The 23,596-nt window shown below is 34.8% G+C and overlaps 3 protein-coding genes across 3 annotated transcripts; 1 reads left to right on the top strand and 2 right to left on the bottom strand.

Moving 5' to 3' along the window:
• On the top strand, positions 1-19,991 carry LOC105384191 (muscle-specific protein 20). The gene is made up of 4 exons (XM_011554385.3): positions 1-156; positions 18,901-19,112; positions 19,343-19,463; positions 19,766-19,991. The coding sequence occupies exons 1-4, from the start codon at positions 133-135 to the stop codon at positions 19,955-19,957; spliced, it is 549 nt and encodes a 182-aa protein (XP_011552687.1). The 5' UTR covers positions 1-132; the 3' UTR covers positions 19,958-19,991.
• LOC105384190 (protein takeout) lies at positions 1,067-6,276 on the bottom strand. Its single transcript, XM_011554384.3, has 6 exons — positions 6,124-6,276; positions 5,698-5,790; positions 3,369-3,516; positions 2,804-2,937; positions 2,257-2,406; positions 1,067-1,539 (listed from the first exon to the last, which is right to left on the bottom strand). The coding sequence occupies exons 1-6, from the start codon at positions 6,194-6,196 to the stop codon at positions 1,346-1,348; spliced, it is 792 nt and encodes a 263-aa protein (XP_011552686.3). The 5' UTR covers positions 6,197-6,276; the 3' UTR covers positions 1,067-1,345.
• LOC105384189 (muscle-specific protein 20) lies at positions 10,601-12,412 on the bottom strand. The gene is made up of 4 exons (XM_011554383.3): positions 12,255-12,412; positions 11,451-11,650; positions 11,115-11,235; positions 10,601-11,037 (listed from the first exon to the last, which is right to left on the bottom strand). The coding sequence occupies exons 1-4, from the start codon at positions 12,258-12,260 to the stop codon at positions 10,855-10,857; spliced, it is 510 nt and encodes a 169-aa protein (XP_011552685.1). The 5' UTR covers positions 12,261-12,412; the 3' UTR covers positions 10,601-10,854.
• Positions 19,992-23,596: the final 3,605 nt, after the last annotated feature.

Below are 23,596 nucleotides of genomic sequence, written 5' to 3'. Positions count from 1 at the left end.
TAACACGTTATTTGACCCACTCCGGCTTATTTCGTTCCCAACTCTTGCTCTGTGAGCGCCATCTAGTGTTTGCTCTGTGTAATATCTAAGTGTGTCTGTGGTCCTAGTGTTTTGAAAACCTAATCCAAGAAAATGCCTGGACGTCCGATTTGGCAGGTCAGCTTTATGAAATAGTTTATTTATGTGTGTACCAAGTCTGATTGTGAAATGTTTATGATTGTTCACTCGACGTCGACGATTCGATTAACTGCGCTATATTTTGTATGCATAATAATAATACCTAAATGATAATAATAATGAGTACGAAAAGATACCTACCAAGTTCGAAATAAATAGTAACATTCTGTGAGAGAAAGTATAAAAATAAACTTTATTTTCTTATCGTGATATAGGTATTTACAAATCATGGATTAAGGATTACAAGTGTGAATTTGAAGTGGATATTTTATTACTTATTTATAAATAAGACTCTAAAATTACATTAGCGCTTAGGAGGTTTTATGAAATCATATTTAAATAAAATCATACTATATATCATTACTTTAACTTAACACTGTTCGAATATGCACCAACTATCTTGTATGTTTGGCTGATGGTTTATTATTAAACTACCCTCTATTGTACTTATTTAATTAACGTGTAATATTGAATAAGTTTGTGTATTGTATAAAATATAAATAAGTATAATTAGTTATTAAGTACCTAATCACGTAGAATGATTCATCACGGACAAATCTCTGTGATTTTTGTGATGCAATGATATAAGTAATCAATAATTCTGTAAAATATTTTGATAAATAAATAATTATAATAATAAAATGAGTGCTATGACGATTAGTAAGAAGTAAGATTGAACGTCCTTCGCTCAAAACTATTCTTTTACCTGAAAATAACAGGTGATAAACAAGAACGTTGGTAGACATCGGCATTTCAAACGCTGGATCTTGGCCTCCTTCCAAAATTCCCTACAGCTCAGTGTACTGATGAACTTATTTTCAATTCCAATTTTGAAATATTTATTTTTAAGCATTTTGTTTTTTGGGGAGCGGACGTTAAACTCATTACCTAAATCGAAATATTTTATTTTTATTGGGAATCATAAAACTTAACTTATGTCTACTATCAAATATTTACAATAACAATCTTAACCTAAATGATACATATACAAAGATTAAAATTCCTCCGTTACAGAAAAAAACAATGTTAATTTAATTTCACAAAGAGATCGTGAGTTAATAAGACATGAATCCAAATTATAATAAAATTAAAGCTACTGACAAGTATAATAAAATACACAGTATTTATTAGACGAAATTCACTTTTCAGCAAATGGCAATAATTACGTTCAAACTTTATCTTTTTTGTCATATTTTTTACTTGGGATTTTAACATCTTCAATCATGAAATTGCCGGGTAAATTATTAAATAGTCTTTGCATAAATCCGAGTAAAATATCTTCGATTGTTTTTGACAAAATAGGTCGCAACGATTCTGATACTGGCCGCCAATTTTCATTCAGGTAAGCGTTTGTGGTTTCCTCTACAAAGACAAAAAAAAAACATTAATAAAAAAAATTAAAAATGAAAAGAAATAATAAAGTCAAGCTTAGGCCCGGTTTCGCAATACTTGGTTAGATCACCAGGGATTCGTTGTTGAATTTGACACATGTGTCAAGAATTTAATATGAAGATGACGTATAATTCATTAATTCATCCATTGTTATGATCTAACCGAGTATCGCGAAACCGGGCCTTAATTCATAATAATTAATAACTACGAATAAATATAAGTAGGTACAAAAATCAAGCGTGGGTATAAAAAATGATAATGAATAAATATAAATAAGTAATAATTTTCTTCATTATGAAAAAAATGTCTCATACTTTTTATTAGTATTAAAAAGTTTTTTATACTTTTTTATGTATTAAAAAAGCCAGACTGTAGTCGCCGCTGCCCTTGCCGGTCGCGTCACCTCGGCCTCGCAATTCGCGCGCGCATTTCTGACGAAACTAAGCGGCAAAGGTACCGTACACTGGTACCAGGAGCGCATAGCTTAGAGAAGCTTTGTTAGTTTATAGCGCCATCTAGTAAAATTTTGTATAACTATTTATTGTTACTTTAACTTGTGCTACTCAACGGTAGATGGCGCTTTTACACAGTAGTTCAGTTGAATCCAATGCAGATGGCGCTAGCGACAACTTTTGAATTTTTCATAAGAAGTAGCCGTACCACGAAGATTATTAATGTAAAGCTTACCAAGAGATTTAATTCCATCGAAGAGATTATTCATACGTAATTTAAGACCACCAATAGAATACTTCACGTGTGCCGACGTAACGTTGAAGAACGTGAAACCATCTTTTTCATACAACTTAACGTCGCTAACAATATCAATGGTCATATTAGCTGAAAATAAAAAATATACATTAAGTAAAATTAAAATCCTAAGGGTCTGTTCCACAATGTCTGGTTAGTGGCTACCTGACGGATAAAATACATGCTGTCACTTTCTGTTATTATTTTTTAGACAGTGACAGCATGTATTTTATCCGACAGGTAGCGACTAACCAGACATTGTGGAACAGGGGCTTAGCCTAACAGCAGAATAATATGGGTGTAGATTGTATTAAATAACACAAATTTTGGTGGAGATTTAAATAACTAGTAGATTTAGCAGACGACCGTGTGCCTAGACTAGAACTTTCCACAAATCATAAGTTAATAAAACTGCTAGATACAGTAGGCATCTCCCTGGGATCTATCAGCAAGTAGACTAGGTGCACATAAAGGACAAACAACTTACTCGGCTCAAACCAGCATTGACCGCGCCCCACTAGAGGTATCAGCAGTATCTTCCCCTTCAGGTCATAAGTTCCCTCAATCCTCATCTTAGGCACGCGCACTCTCGTGTAAAAATCGTACGTTTTACTGTCGACCCTGAAAATTAAGAAAGAAAATTGTTTAAGTATTGCCATCTTCAAAGGTGCATTCCATTTTATAGTTATCGGCTTCTTTTTAAGTATGTAACTAATAACACAATGACATGTGTGTATACGAAGCTAGACTTGTTCTTGAATGCAGACAACAGGCAAAAGTAGCGTGGGTCGCTCTCCAGCCAGCTGCGCCGACGACCTACACTTAGCCGGTAGTGGCAGGGTTTCGAAGACATAGTGTTTCGGCGCTCCTTGCTAGAGGCCCATATCTAGCGTTGTGAACAAGAGCTAGGTCTAGGCTAGGATAGGGTTTGTCACCGTGGTGAAAAAAATTGGGCCGGATTGTACCCTGGAGGTATAAATAATAAGGAATAGGAGATCATGTCAATGGAGAAGTTACTGACTGTTGATGAATGATGATGGAACTATACTCACTGGCTCAGCTGCACCTCAGTCTTGCCGAAGCCAGTGACGATGACGTCATCAAGAGCCGCGTTGACGTTGACTGGACCCTCGCCCTGAAGGATCCTGATCTTCGGGATCTTCAGCGGGTCTAGCTTGGGCAAGTCGATCTCGGGTAAACCTGGGGGAGAACAGAAAAACATAGTTATAATAAAAATAGTACAAAAAGGTGGCCTTATTGCTTGTAGACAACCCTACAATAGAAGGGAGTTTAAAAAATAAAAATAGGATTATCATAGTTAGTCTTATTTATTTTTAAGTAGGTACGCTCTATTCGAAAATAATTATTACTATCATATTATTATGTAGGTACGAGTATTATAATTATTTGCTAATAATATTATGATTTATATCCTTACGTGCATATAAAATTGCAACTATTATCTACTTATCAAGGCGTGAAAACAATCATTTTAAATCGAGCTGCACTAATGGTTGCAAATCGTGCTGTTTACCAGATGAAATCAGTAGGTATAAAATTTATAATTTTCCTAGACAATAAGGATGTAAATAGATGTGTTTACTCGACTCGTAACTAGATATTTTCACGGACATCTCTACTCGATACAAAGTAGGTACCACCTTAATTTAAAATCATAAATTTATTAACAGGTATATATTTGGACCATACGAGTAAAAATCATGATTGATACGAGTATGATAGCGTCTGTGTTAAAAATTGTAACCCATGGAATGTTATTGAAATCTATTCTTTCATTTCTAGTAGTGGATAGTTTAGTAATATATTATGTAGATGTTAACACGGGACTGTTTACTTATTTTTAGACGTTAACAATACTGTGCTCTTGTAAAATATTTCGTATTGCCTAGTAGTATTTTTATGTACTTATATATTACGAGTTTACACACTAACTCAAACGAAACGTAGGAAAGAAAATGTTTAGGAAAACATAGAAACAAGTTATAAACGCCTAAAAATATAGCATCAGCTTGTTATTGTGTTGTTTACGTTCTTAAAACTATTGACCAACCAGATGACACCACAACAGCCGTAAACTAAAAATAATCCTAAATAATTAACCAATGAAGTTTTTTTTTAATCCTCAAGCGACCGCAGAATGAAGAAATCCGCTTTCGCTATCCGCTTGTTATGTAGGAACATTTCAACATCGAGGCTATCTATGTAGCTAGCCCGTACCTAGCAATAACCTACTGTTGCTTACTGAGGTCTTAGTATATGTCTAGTATTTACTATCCTAGGAGAATAATATGGAAGGTTCTTTGAAACGCAGTGTACTAAGGAATGCTGTTACGAAAGTTTTTTGCATATTTTTCACCAATGTCCAACAAACTAAAATGATAGCAAATACCAATATTTAAAAAAAACATTGCAAGTGCTTATGCTAAGTACTCCTATCCTCCTATTTAGTGATTGCTTGAGAAATTAGATTGAGTAATGAGATTGATTGAGAAACAAAAAATATCTATATTTTACATTATTCTTTTGTCAATTTGTTCAGCTACTCTCATGTCACAGTTGCTAAAGGTCAAATATTATTGTATTTTAGCCTATACAAGTTGTTAAATCGTTAGTTTTTTACTATCAAATAGTAAAGGTCGTGCATTTCCAGTTATTCTAGATTCTAGATGCACAACAGCCTGCCAAAACCTGCAATGCCCGCTGGTTCGACCGATGGCATTCATCACACCCACTAGTTTGACTAGCAAGCACATGCAATAACATTGTTTGGCCATTCAACCGGTACTGGTATTGCAATGTTATTTCAAAAGCCAGTTTCAAATACCAGTTTTCAGTTTGAAATTTTCAGAGTCAACCGCTGACTGTGAAAATTCTCGAATGGTTGGTTTTGATGATCATATCACCTTGGTTCCGCTTCTGAATCTTTTACTGAAATTTACAGACCTACTGCTGCTGAAGTTTTGTTTCTTCTTGAGTACAAAATGTATGTTGTGAGAAATGCGCGAAGCCAAGAGTATCACCAGGAGAGAAGCAGGACAAAGGAGTTAACTCCAAGTCGGTTGGTGGCAGTTGTGCAACAGTTGTTGATCGGGCGTGCGAGCCGACCGGTTGACGGTAGCCGGCTTTTAGAGCTCTAACCTACATGCTGTTATGTGCAAGTGTGGGAGAGTGAGGCAATGTATCACTTCACTAGTGTCTAATTAGGTAAACAAAAGTGATGTAGGTAGGTATTTCGAAATTAATATCTTCTATTCGATCAGGTTATTAAATTATCTTTGAATTATTCATAACAAGATGCGGAAGAATAAGATGATAAAGAGCATCCTATACTTATTTATAGTTATAGTCATAGTCACTCACCTGGCCCAAGAGCATCGAAAAGTTGTTGCACAGCCTGTTTAGAACAATCTTCAAATTCAGGATCCCGCCTCACACATGTTTTCACGAAACTAGCTGAAACATAAGATATTTCTATGATGTCATATGTATTTTGTAACCATAAAGTAAACTCCTTCAAATTATACATCATACAATCTTGTTTCTGTAACCCACTTTAATAAATGGCAATAACATTCCTTCTCGATCACTACCGTAACATTTATGTGTTACCTATTTATGCCATAACCGTTATTAAATCGGATGCAGCAAAAGCGAAATTCATTACGAAATCTTGTTAACAGTCGTCCGCCTTATGTTTGTTTATATCTCGCAAATGCTGAGATTGTAGGTCGAACACATATTGGCACACAAGTAAAAGTAGGAACTCATTTTTCGGAGGGAACTTACGTTTTGTTTTGTAGTAATCGGCGGTGGATTGCTGTATTAGCACTAAGATAACTAGAACTAGATTGAACTTCATGTTTGGGTGCTATAGGTCTCCGGGTGCTCACACCAGGGCAGTCGGGTGAGCAGGAGGTATCAGACTAAGCTACACCGACTCGCGAAGGCTCAACCTCTTTGCTCAGAAAAGGGGGGAGGCTACGCAATTTGTCAGAGTGTAAATATTGCTTTGAACAGGTTGATTTGACTTTGCTGGCTCTACGGCGTGGCTTGACATGCAATGTGCATTATGTTTATGTCAGCTCTGTAATGTATCTGTTTATTAGGTTCATATAATAGAGTTAGTTGCGATACTTTTTGCCGGAAGTCCAATAATTCGTTTCATCATCATAATCAGGCAAAAATCGTTCATTACTAGAGATAGGTCTCTCCTCAGGAACGCTACTTATTCCCTAAACACAGAATTATAACTAGTACCACCCCTAACTAACGATGACAAAAATGTTAAAATCTGTTTTTCAATGTCATCCTGACTATTCCAGACTGAAATAAAAATAAATCTAATAGAATAATACTCATACCTGTTGTTATGACGTTCAAAAGTGATCCATATATTATGAATCAGTGAAAGATAGAACTAAAAATGCCTTTACTATGAAATAGCGATATTTAATGCCCATACACTGTTGGGCACCATAATCTACCTACTCCTTGCTGTGCAGGTTATATCTACCTGCGGCCGCTACACGGGTTCGTTATCGTCGTCGATAAACACAGCCAGTCATATAGACAGCTCTGTTTTTATGGCGAATCGTGATATAGAGGTATTTATCTACGTCGATAACGAACCCGTGTAGGGGCAGCTGGAGATCTATAACTGTCATTTCATTTCAGTCTGTATGTATGTATTATTTAGCGACTTTGTTGGTTTGTCGTCGACACGATAAGAAGAAGAAGTCTGTAATCTGGAGCAACGCACATCACCAAGAAACTATATTAGTGTTCCGTAATAAGCAAATTAATAGTTATTTTCTTCCATTCACGCTTCACATGGCATCAAGTTAATGTGGTAAGAACAATAGCTCTGGTACCAATCGACAGTCCAAACTGGTTTATGTTTGACCTGTAACCTACAAAATGCGAAATGTTAGTTTTAGATACGATTCGCGAACGCGCATGTATATAGGAACCTATATACCTGTCTAGATTAATAAGTATATAATAAGTAAGTTTGAGTGAAATTTTATCAGTGAACTCCCATCGGATGTTCAGTGTACCCGGTCTACTGAGCCATTTGATGATGACACCACTCTGAAGTTCCAAAATAATGCTACTTTACTTATGTCAAAATAAATATAGGTTAATTAAAATCATAATAATTACAGTAAGTATAATTCAAGTAACATATCTAACTATAGTAACTATGGAAAGGATTTAATAAAGTTAAAACAGATTATTATGTTAAACAAAGTTAAAACAGATTTCCAAATTATAACTATTCAATCAAATAAAAATATTTCATATGAAATGACCCAATTTAACTGATAAAATGATAGTCTTTAAATAAAATATGTTATGAGTACTTGTTATAAGAATTTTAAATTGTAAATATTATACTTAATACCTACATTCGGTTTATAGGAATGTCTCATTGCAGTGTTTGAATCAAGGTTGATAAAAATAGAACAGATAAATATACTTAGTTATTAATACAAAAAATCTTGTATTTTTCCATCTTCTTTAGGTAGTTATAACGTGGAGCTTTTTTATGCAAATGTTATTAAATTTATGTGACATATAATTAACACCCAAGCTTATCTTAATTACTTATGTATAAATTTAATTTTCAAAGATTTAGGTGGTATAAATTTTGATTATTTTAGTTAGAATGTATCCTGACTAATCCTGAGTGTCTATTTAAAAATAAAATCTTAATATTATTTTACTTTGGCGATCATAAACTCACTTCCAACAACATACTCAAATGTTGCCAGACAACAGACAGCGTAAAGTTTTTTTAATAGCATGTTCATGTCCATCGAACACTCTTCATTTCTCACATCGGGTAGGTATATTAGTATATTAGTGATGTAATTGTTTAAGTTTTCCTCTCCAGAATCGTTTCTGAGATAATCCCCTTCCTCACATTTACTGCTACTTATTTTGAAACGGAGCCAACGCCGAAAGATTTATACTAACGAATGTAGAGTGAATTTTTGTCAGTGAAAGAGCCGAAGGAAGATCCTTATATCTGCTAGCTTAATATAGGGAAACATCTTATTACTCATATTTTAGATAAGTAAATTTGGTTTACGGTTAATTTATATGTTTTAAATGTAATCACTTATCAGCTCATTCACTAATAGAGTGTCACCCTTTACCAGTTGAGTTTTAGGCGCACCGCCCACTGCTATAGTCGAGGCGGCGTCGTAGTGGCGTCGCATCGGCTTTAGGGCGCAGTGAATTGTAAGCTGGGACTCCGACTCGACTCCGCCTCAACTTTTTCAGTAAGCGACGCTCGCATATACAGAGTGTTACAAAATGGGTAGTTTTTGTAGGGTGAAAGGCGAAAGGAGTGACTGAGGAAGTGACCCTTTCGGAAGGCCCGCCTCTTTGTCGTCACCGCCGCGATTCCACCTCGACTCTCGACTCTCGTGAAGTGAGCGGAGCGCCTTATAGACAGTCACTACTCCACTGTGCGTTGTAAATGAGTTTATAATAAGCGGAAAATGTCAACAACAACGATTTGTAACTTTATTTTTTCTGAGAAAATTATGAAAAGCAACAATGAAAAAGCTGTTGTTTTTCTTCGTATCTTCTTTATTGTGTTCTCCAATTATTATCTGCTTTTCGTATATACCTCACTGTTTTACCTAAACAAAACACTTTACTCTATATAATTATATTTTAGTTAAATGTTGGATCGTATGTTATAAATAATAGGAATAAAATATTATAAATTTTCTACTTCTTATACGAGGTTCTACAATGAACTTTCTTTTCACTTCTTTATACTTACTATTTGTCTTTGTTTTACTATGTGTTTGTAGAGATGGTGTAATCTATTCGATGCGTTCATTCCATACCCAGAATAGGAAATCTAAAATAATGTCCGTATATTGGACCGATTCTGTGCCTATACATAGTTAACACCTAAGAAATGTTTTCCCAGACTAGACATTCACAACCTGGGTAGCCCCAGATTGTAGAGACTGTTTGTAGCATGGCTAGTAAATAGTAATCAATTTGGCTCATGTAGATTGGGGTTTTCCGTCTGAAAAATTTCCATGTTGTGTCTCTTCTAAGAAAGGATGATAAGTAGAATACTAACCTACTTCTTTTATGTAAGCATAGGTAATGTCTAGATTCTAGACTTTACTAAATAACCTTGGCCTTGACACAACTGTATTGTGGTGCTAAATACGTACCTTAGTCATAATGTCTAAGCATTAGGCTGTAATTAGTTCAGTCCTCTACTGCAACATAACATTTGCCCACATAAGTGTAGGTTCGGCGTAAGCTGGAGAACCACATTTTAACTACGTAGTATTGAAAACTAGTAACCAGAAGGTTCTTTCAGGCTTTTCATGTTTTGAGTAAGTACATATCTTCATTTGGTATGATTCAACTTAATTTTGCTGTGTCTACCCAAAAGTAGTCAGAGATAACTTGCAAGCGAGTCGCCCGATTGTCGATATAATTACATTATTTGTTAAGATTATTGGAGAGAAAATTTCACGTTGTTTATTTACTAATTGATTTATGATGTTCACTTAATATTAGTATACTGAACAATGAGTAGATTGTGTCCACGCCACGCCAAAGTAAACAATAGCACAGAATTTACTGTAATTATTTGTTTTGGCATTGCACGGCTTAAAACACTCTTGAAAAGTTTCAGACCAAAACAAGAAACAGCTTTTATACATTACTATTTTTAAGGTTATGAATGTTAGCAGTTTCAATTCCTAAGTACCTACCTACTTTCATTTGCGATTTCATGTTTATTTCTTTTAGCCAATTACTTTAGCAAATCTATAATATTTTTGACCATCATAAAATTCATATTCTTGAAATACATGTGTCGCAATGTCACTGAACTTGCTATTCTTGGCACTCAAATAAAACTCAACTAGAATTATTTCTGAAGTGTTTATAGACGCAATAACTCCATCTGCTGTGGTTTATATTTAGTCCTAAATGATGTAATTTTAGTTTAATTAAAATCTTGGCATTGCTCTACATCAGCCGATATGCTGGACAACATTTTAATAAGGCCAAGGGATACACAAATATATTTAGACGTTCCATTTACTTAGTATTTTCTTCAAGAAATGTATAGGTAAATATGTCTGAAATCCAAATGAAACTCATATATTTTTTTCTTGGCTTCTTATCTTAGTGAATGATACTAACTTATACACTAATAATCGACTACAGGAGCTAGTGGTTCACTTTCCTATAAAGAAATGAAAAACGGTAGTTTCTAAAAAAATATTTATAAAATAAACTTATTGATTAACTTACAAAAACATCATCTTATGCGTTAGATCTAAAAACTTTTAATCTTTCCACACAAGCCTCCGCGGAAGATAATCCAGATTGCGTAGATATTCAACTACGGGAATAGCACAAAGCAGTTAAGATAATTTTAATACTGGTAGTAACCGATTTCGCTCATACAATGTAGAGTAAACATCTACATGTACCAGGCGAGTATACATCAAAGGAGTTAGTTTACATATGGCGGGTGTTTCCGAAGCCACCGATGCCGGCCTGAGAAGCTCCCTTGTTGAAGCCCATCTGAAGGTTGAGTTCAGCGTTGTGGGCCCTGAGTTGCTCCTCTGTGAAGGTACGCTCGTTTTTGTCGGCCATTTTAGGGCCAAGCTGGGGTCCGGTGAACTCTGGGTGCTTTTGCGTCTGAAAACAATGCAATCATAAGATGCAGCTCCTTAGGTAGTGGATTATATTATGTGAATTTTTGTAGAGATACTCACAATTCTGCCTAGAGCGTATAAGCAGAGAGTGACTTGCGGGATGTTACGCCTCTCGAACAAGTCAGCAGTTTGGAAGATCTCTTCCTCTGGCACTCCGTACTTCTTAATTGCAGCCTGGAACCTGTAACAAAACAGGCGTCAAACCAATGCGCTTTAATATCTCTACAACACCCTTAGGAACGGATTCAATACTGCTAATCGGCACGATAGGTTGAGATGGGATAGAATGCACAGGAGAAAGACGGCTTTGCGTTGTCGCAATCGCAAGCCAGTTTTGCCTAAAATATATTTTTATTAGTCAGTATACTAACTAATTAAAATTAGACGTGGTTATACCTCTGAATGTTCTCCATAAGCTGGAAGTTGGTTCCCCTCTCCTGTATCTTCTTCACCGATCCGGGTGCCAGTTTGTTGGCCAGTTTGCACAGGACGACGCCATCTTTAAGCACGTCCTCGTAGGCTCCAGCGGGCAGTGGCTCGCCGAGCACGTCGCTGATCCAGGTAAGAACCTCCTGCTCTTGTTCCTTGTTCCTGGGCTGAAAGTTTCAGACATAGCTGTAGTTGATAATGTAGTGTAGGTGGTTAAGTTAGTAATGGGGTTTCTTTGTTTGTCTTCCTTTACATGATTGAATTGTTCACTCTGCAGATTGGGTAGAATAAGTAAGAAAAAGTTAATTTTTATCCCGGAATTCTCAGTGGAGAACTTGTCATGTCAAACTGAAGCTAGTGGGAAAGCGCTTGTTTGTATAAGTTAAACGGTATTGAATGACCGCCATAAAACTCCAGTGCCAAGTCGTTGAGGCCGGCGCGATGGTTCCAGCATCATTTCTGAAAATAACTCTTGTGCACAAACAGATGTCTGTTATCACCGGCGGCGTCAGTGTGACCGCGGCTTTATATTAGTGGCCATTGATACTAGGGTAGCAGCTGCACTCGCTACGTCCCACTATTGACGTCAACACCGGGGTGACACTAACTAATTACACTGACTACTGAACTGACAATCAATATACATTAACGCTCACGGTGACAAAAACAAAAGAAAGCATATTAACAACAAAGAAAAAAACGTTGGCCCTAAGCAATTAACACTCTTTTTTGGCTACTTAATCGAAAACAATAATGAAAACAAATACGTACAGCCATTGTGTATGAAGGTTATAAGTGTCACAGTAAGTAGGTCTAAATCACAAGCGACTTTTCAGCGCGGACTCAAATGTTTGACTGCGCGAGCGCTTTTCCCGCCCGCCCAGAAAACTGCGAGAGGCGGGCGGGGGCAGAAACACCGCCTTGAGACTGTTCAGTTTAACTTGTCCCCGCTACAGAGCCCGTAACTCAGGCGCGACTGTTTTATGTCACGTATGCCTAGAGAACGTTTTCGTTTGACATTCAGTGGTGCCAACGTAGCCTTGTGGGACTGATGTTGTGAAGCTTTATGTCTTCTGTAAACACGTATCATAACTAAAGCAAGCCGGCTGTTTGGGCGACTTGTTTGCATCATTGGGTCATCACGTCATTCTTATTTGGAACTGTTCTTAGGCGGAAATTAGTAGGTGGACTCCAGACGGCCAGTCATTTGTTTTTTACTCAGAAAATAATTAGTTGTGTGTAGAAATGAAAGTGACGAATGAATTGAGCTAGCATTGGCTTGAGACAGTATCTTTATTTTCATGATAGTGGGTAGGGAAGTTTACATTGTATGCCGCACTCTATCAAACTCATATTGTTAAATATTATTGTCATAGAACTAAATCACTGAGTGAGTAAATATATATAGGCATACTAGATGAATGAACTGAGAATAACGAAAGCATTGAACTCTAGAAAAGTTGGACTGGCTTCAAAAGAAATGCTTTAGTTCAGTTATGAAAATGACATTAATATGATGGTGACGTTAACGAGATTTCCTATTTATTATACCTACATAGATATGTAAAATGTAAATACATACAAATGAAATAAGTATTTCAGAACCAGTACACACTTAAATCTTTTACTTACACAATAGTTAGTAGTGTATTGTAAATTATACAATTGTAGATTAGTAATTAATTACCTACTTCTCAATATAATATTTAAAAAATCATGAACTATATTTACTGGTCAAATTTAATTATTAAGATGCCCTAAGTGTTTATAAATAAATTCTATAAAGACATTCAAATGGTGCCAATATTTTTTTGGCTAATAACAAAAGAAAATTTATTGTTACGACAACTGAACACGGTTTTATTACGCCCAGCCACCAACCGCCAATTAATCAATATTTTAGAGTAGGAGCGGTGCTATAGGTACCTATACCTACTTACATTAGAATTCTTTGAAATTAAATCAAACCGATGTTTACTCACTCTTCGGTTTTTTACCGCCCGCCCTATGTAGTAGCATAGACAATTTTGTCTATGGTAGTAGTGACTAGTTCAAATTTATCATTGGTTTTTGTCCTTAAGTTAAGGGATAAAGTTCAAAACGATAACTATTGGATCGATAATCACATTATCAATTTATGTAGCGGCTGAAGCTTCTATTAGCTTGGTTGGGAGAACAAATTATGATAATGATAACATCATACCTACTTAATAAAAATAATAAGACTTTGACTATATGGGTATTTGTATATGTACCTAATCGTGTATGTACATAATATGTAAATAATTCGAGATCACCGTAGTGATTGTAATGGTAGGATATTGTTTCAACTCTGAAAAGAACCCTTCAAAACATCATCATCAAGTTGAAACTCAATATTTGCATGAAAATCTATATACTATCTGCATGAAAAGCGCCAAGGAAAGCTCGTAAAAATACGATCCGTTGCCATGTTGCTATGTGTGAGATGAGCTTTATTTAGATTGATTCATGAAAACACTCGCATATTCTGTCGTTTTATCAAAATTTACTTTCGTAAACATCGCGAGTTTCGTAGAAATTAAATTGAAATGTAAAATGGTAATCTAGCATATCTCGTCGCAGTTAAAATAATGTAAATAAACGCTATAAGTAGGTACTGAAATAACTCTTCACGGCTGATTGACAATAATTACCCTTTTGGCAACGACGACATGGCATAAAATCGTCAGCCAACAGCCATGGCATGGTCACATCACAGCTGGACAAAGCACAAGTCCGCCAACCATAATATTCGGCATGTGACTCTACGGAATCCAGTTGGACTTAGGCCTCTCTTGAGCAATTAAAAAGTTCCAGTGTCATATGGAACATCAATGGCAGGGGTAACTATTTTATTGCACGTGAGTGATAATAAAAGGGGCTATACATAGTTGTACACAAAAACGAAGCTAGTTGGTACTTAAAGATAAGCGTCTACCTATCGGTATCGAACGTATCGCACCAAATGGATTAAACAGCGGTGCCGTTGAAGTGGACGCTTTTGTTTGAATTTCTAGACAAAGAATACTGAATGCTATGCGTTCGTTGCGTTGTGTATTGTGTACGTGGCCGAAAGGTGGACGCTAACCTTTAAGTACCTTCTTACAAATCTACGTCATACGTGACGTCAATGGAAGTTGTGATAGACCGGGGCCATGTGGCTAGCGGCACACAAACAAAAATAACATCGTAACTCATTCATTATTTAATGTACCTACCTACTTATAAAATAGCGTATCCACTCCAGTAAGTATACATAGGTACTATTTCATATTATAAATCATTTGGACTACTTACATAATTTTGTTTGATGAAATTAAGTAACCTACTCGTTTACCGCATGTCTTATATTTTGATATTTTCATGAAAGAAAAAGATTTTTTCTAATAAAATATATCTTTTGCACCAGCAGCGTATTAGGGTTACAGAAAGTTGAAGGATGTTCGAATCTGAGAGTATTCTATAAATGTGATACCACTTGGCAGTTAGCCAAACTGAAAATGGACTCCGGGAGCCACGTGCGTGCAGGGAAAGCCCTTTGACGTTAATCTAAAGTAAGAAAATACATGTTTCAGCCCAATTTTCCCGTAAATACTACTTAATACTCCAGAATGTAAAACCACAAACCAAAGAATTAGGTAGTGATTTTACATTAACTGTACACATAGCAAGATCAATGGATTCGAACCATCGCGACAATATCTAGGCAATCTAACCACGGCTCAAAGGCTTGTTACCTATGTAATTTAAATCATAGTTTAAGAGATTGAGCAGCTACCAGCTTAGTTTAAGGCTAAAGTCCTAGTCACCAAGGTAATGTGGTCATGGCCTGCCCGCCTAAACCAAAGCTTGGAAGTCCTTGTAACAAATTATGTCTTACACGAGCAATGTGGACCTAGATTCATTCGCCCCTCTTAGGCCAAACACCTGCTATTTAGATTTTAGTACTTGAGTAATTAAATACACACACGTTATGTAAAAATTACATAATTATTCATTCATTATGATCAATATTGAATGTCAAGAACATGCTAATAATAGGTTACTCAAAAGACGTCTGAGATCTTATTAAATAACTAGCTTTTGACTGCGTATTTCGGTTCACCTTTATAGGGTTTCCCGTGGGATAAAAAAACTATGTACTATAATAATATGTAAACGTACAATATTTTCATATAACGTTTAGAAATGTGCAACCCATTTTCGATAGATTCGTTTTGATTCTTATGGAAGAAGATTTATGCTAAATATAAAATATAAAAAATATGGTTTATTAATTATACACCTATAAATTATGATCAATAGGACCTATTGAATGTCAAGAACAGCTTTAAAAATCTAAGATGTCTGCATTTTTATTAAGAAATAATTTATGGTAATTTTATGAACTAGGTTTAAAAATAAACTAAAGATTCTTATTCATAAAATGGTGAAGGCATCCTTGAGAAATAAAGGGGGAATTTGGTACTTACATATAAGATATAAGGTAACGGGTCCATATATCGCGGTATTCAAAATGGCGTCCTTATTTCGAGTTATATTTATTTTCATGATTATTACTTATTTTAATAGGTTTGGATACTCTAAAATTACATTTAATCGTTCATTATCTTTAACTGAAACTACTTGATGTAGTAAATATGTTTAAAATTGCCTAAAATTACTAAAAACTCATGTAATGTGCCGTGAGGGCGACGCCGCCATGTTTTTCATACAAACGCGACCCGGCTTACGTAAGGCCAGCCATATTTAATAATTGTGTTTTTTAATATTTATACGACGTTCAACTTTGTAAATAGTTTATATTTAGTTTATTATATTCTTATACTTACATTAAATTTAAATTTTAACTCTTTTTAAACTAATTTAACCCCTTTAAACTCAAAAACAAAATACCTCGGTATAAGGGCCTGATTTTTATACGTTGTTCCTTACTCCGAGGTACCCTCGGTATAAGGAAAAATACTATGTCATGATTTTTAGCTTATAACTTTACAAATAATAACATTTGAAGTATATGCTTGATTACATAATAATAATGATGAACGTGACAATCTTATAACCTAATTCGGCGGTACAAAATATCCTCTAGGAATCTTAATATGACACGATAATTGTTGACGCAAAAAACATGGTTACCTAGAAAACCTTAACTTAGTATGTATATTTGAAATGATAAAAAACAGTGTTATTTTATCCCTATTAACGTAAGTGATACATATTTTTACCAATATTTTATGTATGATTTGAGTAACATATCTATGTTGTTTCTAAATCGATAATTTGATAACTCGAAATATGGATTATTAAAATACTTGCTGAACCCCTAATATGGAGTATGACATTTTACATAGGTAGGTACCTCGGAAATCGGAATATGACTACATCACACCTTCGCAGTGTCATCCGATGCCGTCATCAAACCATAAAATCAAGATGAATTAGCGACTTTCTTCCTAAATATAAAAGGGGTGTGGATAGATATGCCTGACTTTACGAAACTACTACTAGATACTACCTACTTATTACTCTTTATAAAAGAAGAAAGAAAGAAATTTGTAGACGTAAAACTTTATTTGGGTGAATAAAATAACACACACGACGGTTGAGTTTTTATAACACTTATATACACAATTGCCTAATTTCATTTCTGTATTTTATTTCCATTATCCTTCTACTTCGAGGTCTGATGGCCATTGTAATATTGTTATCCCAGAATTCCCAGATAAATGAATATCCTGTATACTGCATTTCATGTTTGGTTTAGGGGTCTGGTTGATTTTTTCATTTTCTTGTTGTTGTCACTGAAAAATAAAGTAAGTAGGTAAATTGTATGGATAGTTGACAGAATTAAGCTTATCCTTATAAGTTGGTACCCATTTTCACAAAACTTAGTGAGTTTAGAAACGAAAACGCTAGAACAAAAACCTAGGTTAGTAACTAAACTGATGCCAAATTACTGATAAAAACATAAAAATATTTCCATTTTACGTAATTTCCTAAAATAATTCGCACACAAGCTTACCTTATCGATTTTCCAATTGCATATTGCAAATACAAACATAATAATTTAATAAAAGATGTTTGTTTTCTAATGTAAAGACTTAACAAAAATACTTTCAAAGAATAGCGGCAAACTTTTCGGCGGAAAATTGAACATGGCGCCGGCGCGCCTCCAGTCCAGCGCGCATGCGCCATAGAGATGTACCTACCTAGTGCAATGTTCCTTGCTTCCGACCTATGCTTGAATGAAAAAATAATCGATGCTGGATCGATTCCTGGGTAGATACTTTTATTATAATCATATTCGTTTATGGTAAATACATTAGGTACTCATCGGAAATTAGTACTGATAAGGTATTTGGCTTTTGTAAGTATTCGATACTTTTCCTCATCCCTTACACATCTACTTTTATTACGTATCATCAACTTTTAAACATTTAAGTAAGAACATAAAATATCGTGGAAAATTTTTAGACCTTACTTAGATAAAAACTATAGTAAAAAATGTTTAAATCATTCGAGTTCAATAATCGATTTTATTCGATTACTGTCACTATTTTATCAATTTACCCCATCTCTACTCTATTTTTTTTTAATCGCTTGGAAAAGTCCATAGAACATCATAGAAGCATTATGAATATTTTTTTCTAGCCAATGTTACCAGTTGCAATAATTAATTATGAAAATGTTACATAAATAATAGAAATTATTACGAAAACCAATATAAATGGAGAGTATTTAATTCTTTTCATTATTTTCAACTACTATTTAGAATAATTAAATTTATTTGGAGTACTTTAAGGTTAAAAAAGTATATCGATATTTTCGATTGTAATTTCCTTATGTTCATGGCCACACTCATGGAGCCACTGACAGGACTAACTCGGAATATGGAACAGGCTACCTCGGTATATGGAAGAAACCATAATCCTACCTCGGCATTAGGGCAAATCGACATGTGTAATAAATTATATTTTTTTAAGTATAATTAATGTGTTATCAATGAATCTGTGTTAAGAAATATAAAATTTAACGTATATTCTTACAGAAGACAATATTTCACATCAATATTGATGGTTACAAATGCTTATTTTTCTTACTTACTTTCAAATGTTGTTATTTACCTCGGAATATGGACCCGTTACCTTAAGTACTTTTTTCTTGGAGTACCGACAGTCGGAGAGCCAGGCTTTTTCTTAGTGTGTCGGTGGTGACGAAGGACTAGGTAGGTAACGTTGTGAAAGGATGAGCCAGTCATATTAGCGTCAGTCGCTGACTACCCAGATCAACTCAGTACTCATTATTACCTACCTTTGCTGCCCCAACAAACTAGTTTCCACACTCTATTATTAAAGTTAGGTACTCTTAAACGTTGCATTTCTTTACATTCCAGTGTGCCGGCAAACGCGAGCCAGAAAAGGAGGCCGAAGCCCAGCAATGGATCGAGGCTGTCATCGGGGAAAGATTCCCCCCTGGTGTTCCCTTCGAGCACGCCCTCCGAGACGGAATCATCCTGTGCAAGCTGATGAACCGACTCCAGCCAGGCATCATCACCAAAGTCAACGTGTCAGGCGGCGACTACAAATTCATGGACAATATCAGCCAGTAAGTGGAGTTTACTCTTTGTGTTGTATGGGTGCCTGGTACTTTTGACGTAGTTGCACAGAGGTTTGTTGTGCGCAAATCGTGCAAGTGCAACATTATTCATACGAGAAGCAAGAAAGCATTTTTCCCCGAGCATGAAAAGAAAAATTCTAAATGCCACTTTTCAGGCAATTCTCGCCACTTTCAGAGCATGAGTTATGAAAATAACATAATATTTATTTTAATTTCAGATTCCAAAAGGCGTGCATCAAATACGGAGTGCCTGATGTAGATCTTTTCCAGACCACAGACCTGTGGGACCAGAAGAATATTGCTCTCGTCACCACAACCATTTTCGCTATTGGAAGAACGGTAACTTTAAGACATGTTTCACTATGATTTAACATTAATTTATATTGTTTTACTCACAAGTTGTTCAGAATGTTAGACACAACTAATCAGCCTTCAAGTTGTTCACTGATAAAACTCCACCTTTTCCTATAGTTTATCTAAACCATGATCATAGTGTTGAGGAAGTGGTAGGTAGGTAGTAAACTGAAACTTACCCTGTACAACTTTTGGAGAACTCTATCTAATGCCTGCCTATCTTTATTTTAATGCCAACTGGAATTCTATTAGTCCAACTAATGGAGAATATTTTTCTATTATTTCAGGCATACAAACACCCGGAATGGCGCGGCCCCTGCCTCGGCCCCAAGCCCTCTGAGGAGAACCGTCGTGAGTTCAGCGAAGACGTTCTGAGGGCTGGTCAGACGGTCATAGGGCTCCAAGCCGGCTCCAACACCGGCGCCACGCAATCCGGACAGAGCTTCGGGGCTTCGCGCAAAATCATCCTCGGAAAATAATGTACCAAGGCAGCATAGGCCATAAGAGCACACGTACGATAGTCTCGAATCGTTAAGTATAAGTTGTCTCCTGAAAATTTTGTAAGTAAGTAATTGTCTTTTTTATAAAATCGGTTTGGGTTATGATTTGAAACAACTTCATAATTCATAACACATAACCGATACCGAAGGACCAACTTATATTGAATGAACGTTAAAGAATAATAATTTATTTATTTACCATAGAAATTTAATGTAAGCTTTCCTAATATGTTACAAAGCACTAAATAATAAATTACACCTTAAATAAAAAGGGGAATTATAAAACGAGCGAACAAAAAAAAACTTTGCGACTGATGCTGACATACAGTTTTAATAACTTGAGCGGTATGAATTTGAGTAAGCGAAAAATTAACTAAACTGACGACGAAAATTGATTTATAATAAAATCCAGAACGAGCTTATAAAAAGTGGATTGTGATAAATCCATTTGAGATATTAAAATTTTATCCGAGCGACTCCATTACTAAGTGAGCGACTGGAAATACAGAGCGGGCAACTTCAATATTAAAATAGATTCGATTTTTCTAAGTGAGGTTATACTTAGCGAACTACTAAAAAGTTGACTTTGAGAAAAGTTTTTTATGCTGCTTTATTAATGATTATTGGTTACTGATATTCTATTTGAGGGCTTATGTTTTTTATTTTGATACGCTTTTTAATGAAAAGTACAGATTTTTAAATGCGAGCGAATTCAAATGGGGGCGCGGGCGGGGCGACGAATCGTTGCAGTCAGGTGAGTTGTAGTAGGGCTCCTCATACCTATCAATGTTTCCTAGTATTAATAAGAAGTTTTTTTTTAGTTGACTGAAGCGTCTTATTTTATTTTTTGTTCATTTGATTGAAATAAATGCATGCATATTACTTTATTTTTACGGAGTACATTGTTTTATTTAATTACCCTTATATTTCAATAATAAAATTTCTCAACTAATAGAATAGTGTTTCTTCAAAAAGTTATTTCATATTATTTTTATTTTTTAAATGTGAGCTCATTATACTCTGCTCATTAGTGTATTTTTCAAAGTGGTTTTTGTATTGGAAACACTTCATTTAAGATAAAATGCCGCTCAGTATAAAAAATACATTTGCCAAATATTGAAAAAAATGCAGGACGTAACGTTGACACTCAAACAAATATTAGGTCGATCAAATATTATGAAGCTGCTCATTTTGTATTTTAAGTAACTCAAATTAATGTTTGTAAGTTACTGTTCTGTTGATTTCTCGTCACTCGCAGTCAGTCGCTCACTTAGTAATTCTATAACCCAAATTAATGAATTTTTACACTTAGAACTGTAATTTACAGTCACTCGTTTTATTGCTACCCAAATAAAAATAATGTACTATTGTAACCTATGTAAGTAATGTATTACCTATGATGCTATAAAAAATCGCAGAAATACTTATGGCATTTTTTTAACAAAAAATATTGTGATTATTAATTATGTTTTTGTAATAAAAAGAACAGATAGAATGATTATTAAAGTATGTTTTGGAAGGTGAGTCGATATCTTTATTTTGTTTAATATTTATTCATCATTATTATGTCAACCCACACGAAGCATAGAATATACTAGAGATGCCACGAATATTCGGCAACTATTCGGTATTCGGCCTATTCGGCCAGTTTTTTCAGTATTCGGTATTCGGCCGAATAGTGCGTACTATTCGGGCCGAATACCGAATAGTAAATCATGTAAAAATTACTTGTTATTTTAATCAAAATTGTGTATTTATTTCCAATCACAACATTTTAGTACTTAAAATTAATCAGTAGTAAGTTGTGCTGGATAAAAACGAGCATTTCAGCATTTTTTGGTAGCCCACGATTGCGCTTTTCATTGTAGCCACCCTCAGAAAATAACCTCTAACTATAAACGCTACTTCCAGGTGAAGAAAGATAAGTTTTTGCAAATTTCAAAATGCTCGGGTAATGTTTTTTGTTTGCTGACCACCACTTGTAAGGATCGGCCATTATCTAGGCGAACTATTATCAAATAAAAATTCAACATCTTTGCCACAGCATTCTGTCTCCTAATAATTAGCATTAGTCCACCTTTTGTACACTTATATTTCATATTTGTGCAATAAAGTATCAAATAAATAAATAAATAAATTTCTCATATAATCTGTAGCGACTTCTTCAAACCAGTTCCAGGAACAAAAAAAACAGGTTGTAGCGCCGAATATTCGGCGGCCGAATATTCGGCGCTTCGGCCGGCAGTGTCGCCGAATATTCGGTATTCGGTATTCGGCCAATTCACTATTCGTGGCAACACTAGAATATACCCTGAGTCACGAGCATAAGTTTCGAACCTTCGTTAACGTTGCGTATCGTCAACTGTCACTGTCAAAATGTAAGGCAAAGTTAGTTCCAAAAGTGACATTAGTTTTTTCCATATGTTAGGTGGAATTTCACCAAACGCTAAACGTATTTAGTAGCCTGTCATACGTCTGTCAGTTAGTACAAAATGTATTTAAAATTTGATTTAAATACGTTTAGCGTTTGGTAAAAGTGACCCTTCGTGTAGATTCGAAAATAGTATCGAATCCTATGCTCGCTGCACTGAGTACCCCCCTGGGGCTCAATTCCGGAGGTTGGGAGATAATCTCATAACTCAAGATATTATACAGGGTGATTGGAAAGTCGATGTATTCCTTCAAATGGGTTATAGACGAAAGCATTTCGAGTTTATTGAACCCCATAATGCATTATCCGAAACTCAACCATTTCTGAGTTAAGTATTTAAGTTTTAAGTTTTTTTTTTATAATTTTGCCAAAATTTATGTTTAAAAGCCAAATATTTAAAAAACTAACCATTTTATTAATAATTTTTTGATTGTTTTGCATCAGTGACACCCTAGTTAACTAATTATTATCATTAAATTTGCAATATTCAACTTAATTTAGACACAGTGCTTGAAAATAATTGAAACATTAAGAAAATGTTTCAAAAGGTGAGGAGGGAGGTAAAATTGACTTAAAGAAAATTTCTTGCGTAGATGTAGGTTGTGTATTGCTATGGGAGGTCGCCATTTTGAAAATTTATTGTGATTAAATGTGTAAAATAATTATTAGAGTTTATTTACTTATTATTAATAATAAAATTATCTCATAAATCTTACTACTCAGACTAAAACATTTTTCTAAGAATTTACATTAAAAAATGTAACTTAAATTTTAAAAAAAGTAAATAATTTAATTTTCCATTTAATTTGACACATTTTCTAACTTAATTAGTCCTTAGTAATGACATAACAGGAATATTTCAACTTTCTGAAACAATTTACTAATTAGGTAATTTCCACCCAGATACCTTTGAAGGCTTTTTTCTGCAAATAATACCCTATTAAGCAATAGTTTATTTTTATTTTTATGTAATTTTGGAACCTTGCGGAGTTTTTAAAATTAATAAGGCACCATGAAAATATCTTTTTCAATTTTTAATTTCAAGTAGAAAATTCAGAGCAGTCTAGCTCGATGATATAATTTGAACTTTCGATAAAAAAATAACTAACTTACATTACAGCTAGGAAGCTGAAACTTTTATTGTTTAAAGAACAACTTAAGAGGATGACACAAAAATAAAAAATGCT

The sequence above is a fragment of the Plutella xylostella genome, chromosome 12, assembly GCF_932276165.1.
Source record: "Plutella xylostella chromosome 12, ilPluXylo3.1, whole genome shotgun sequence".
NCBI lineage: Eukaryota > Metazoa > Arthropoda > Insecta > Lepidoptera > Plutellidae > Plutella > Plutella xylostella.
The sequence above is the reverse complement of the archived record's forward strand: the minus strand, read 5'-3'. Positions and strand labels throughout refer to the sequence as shown.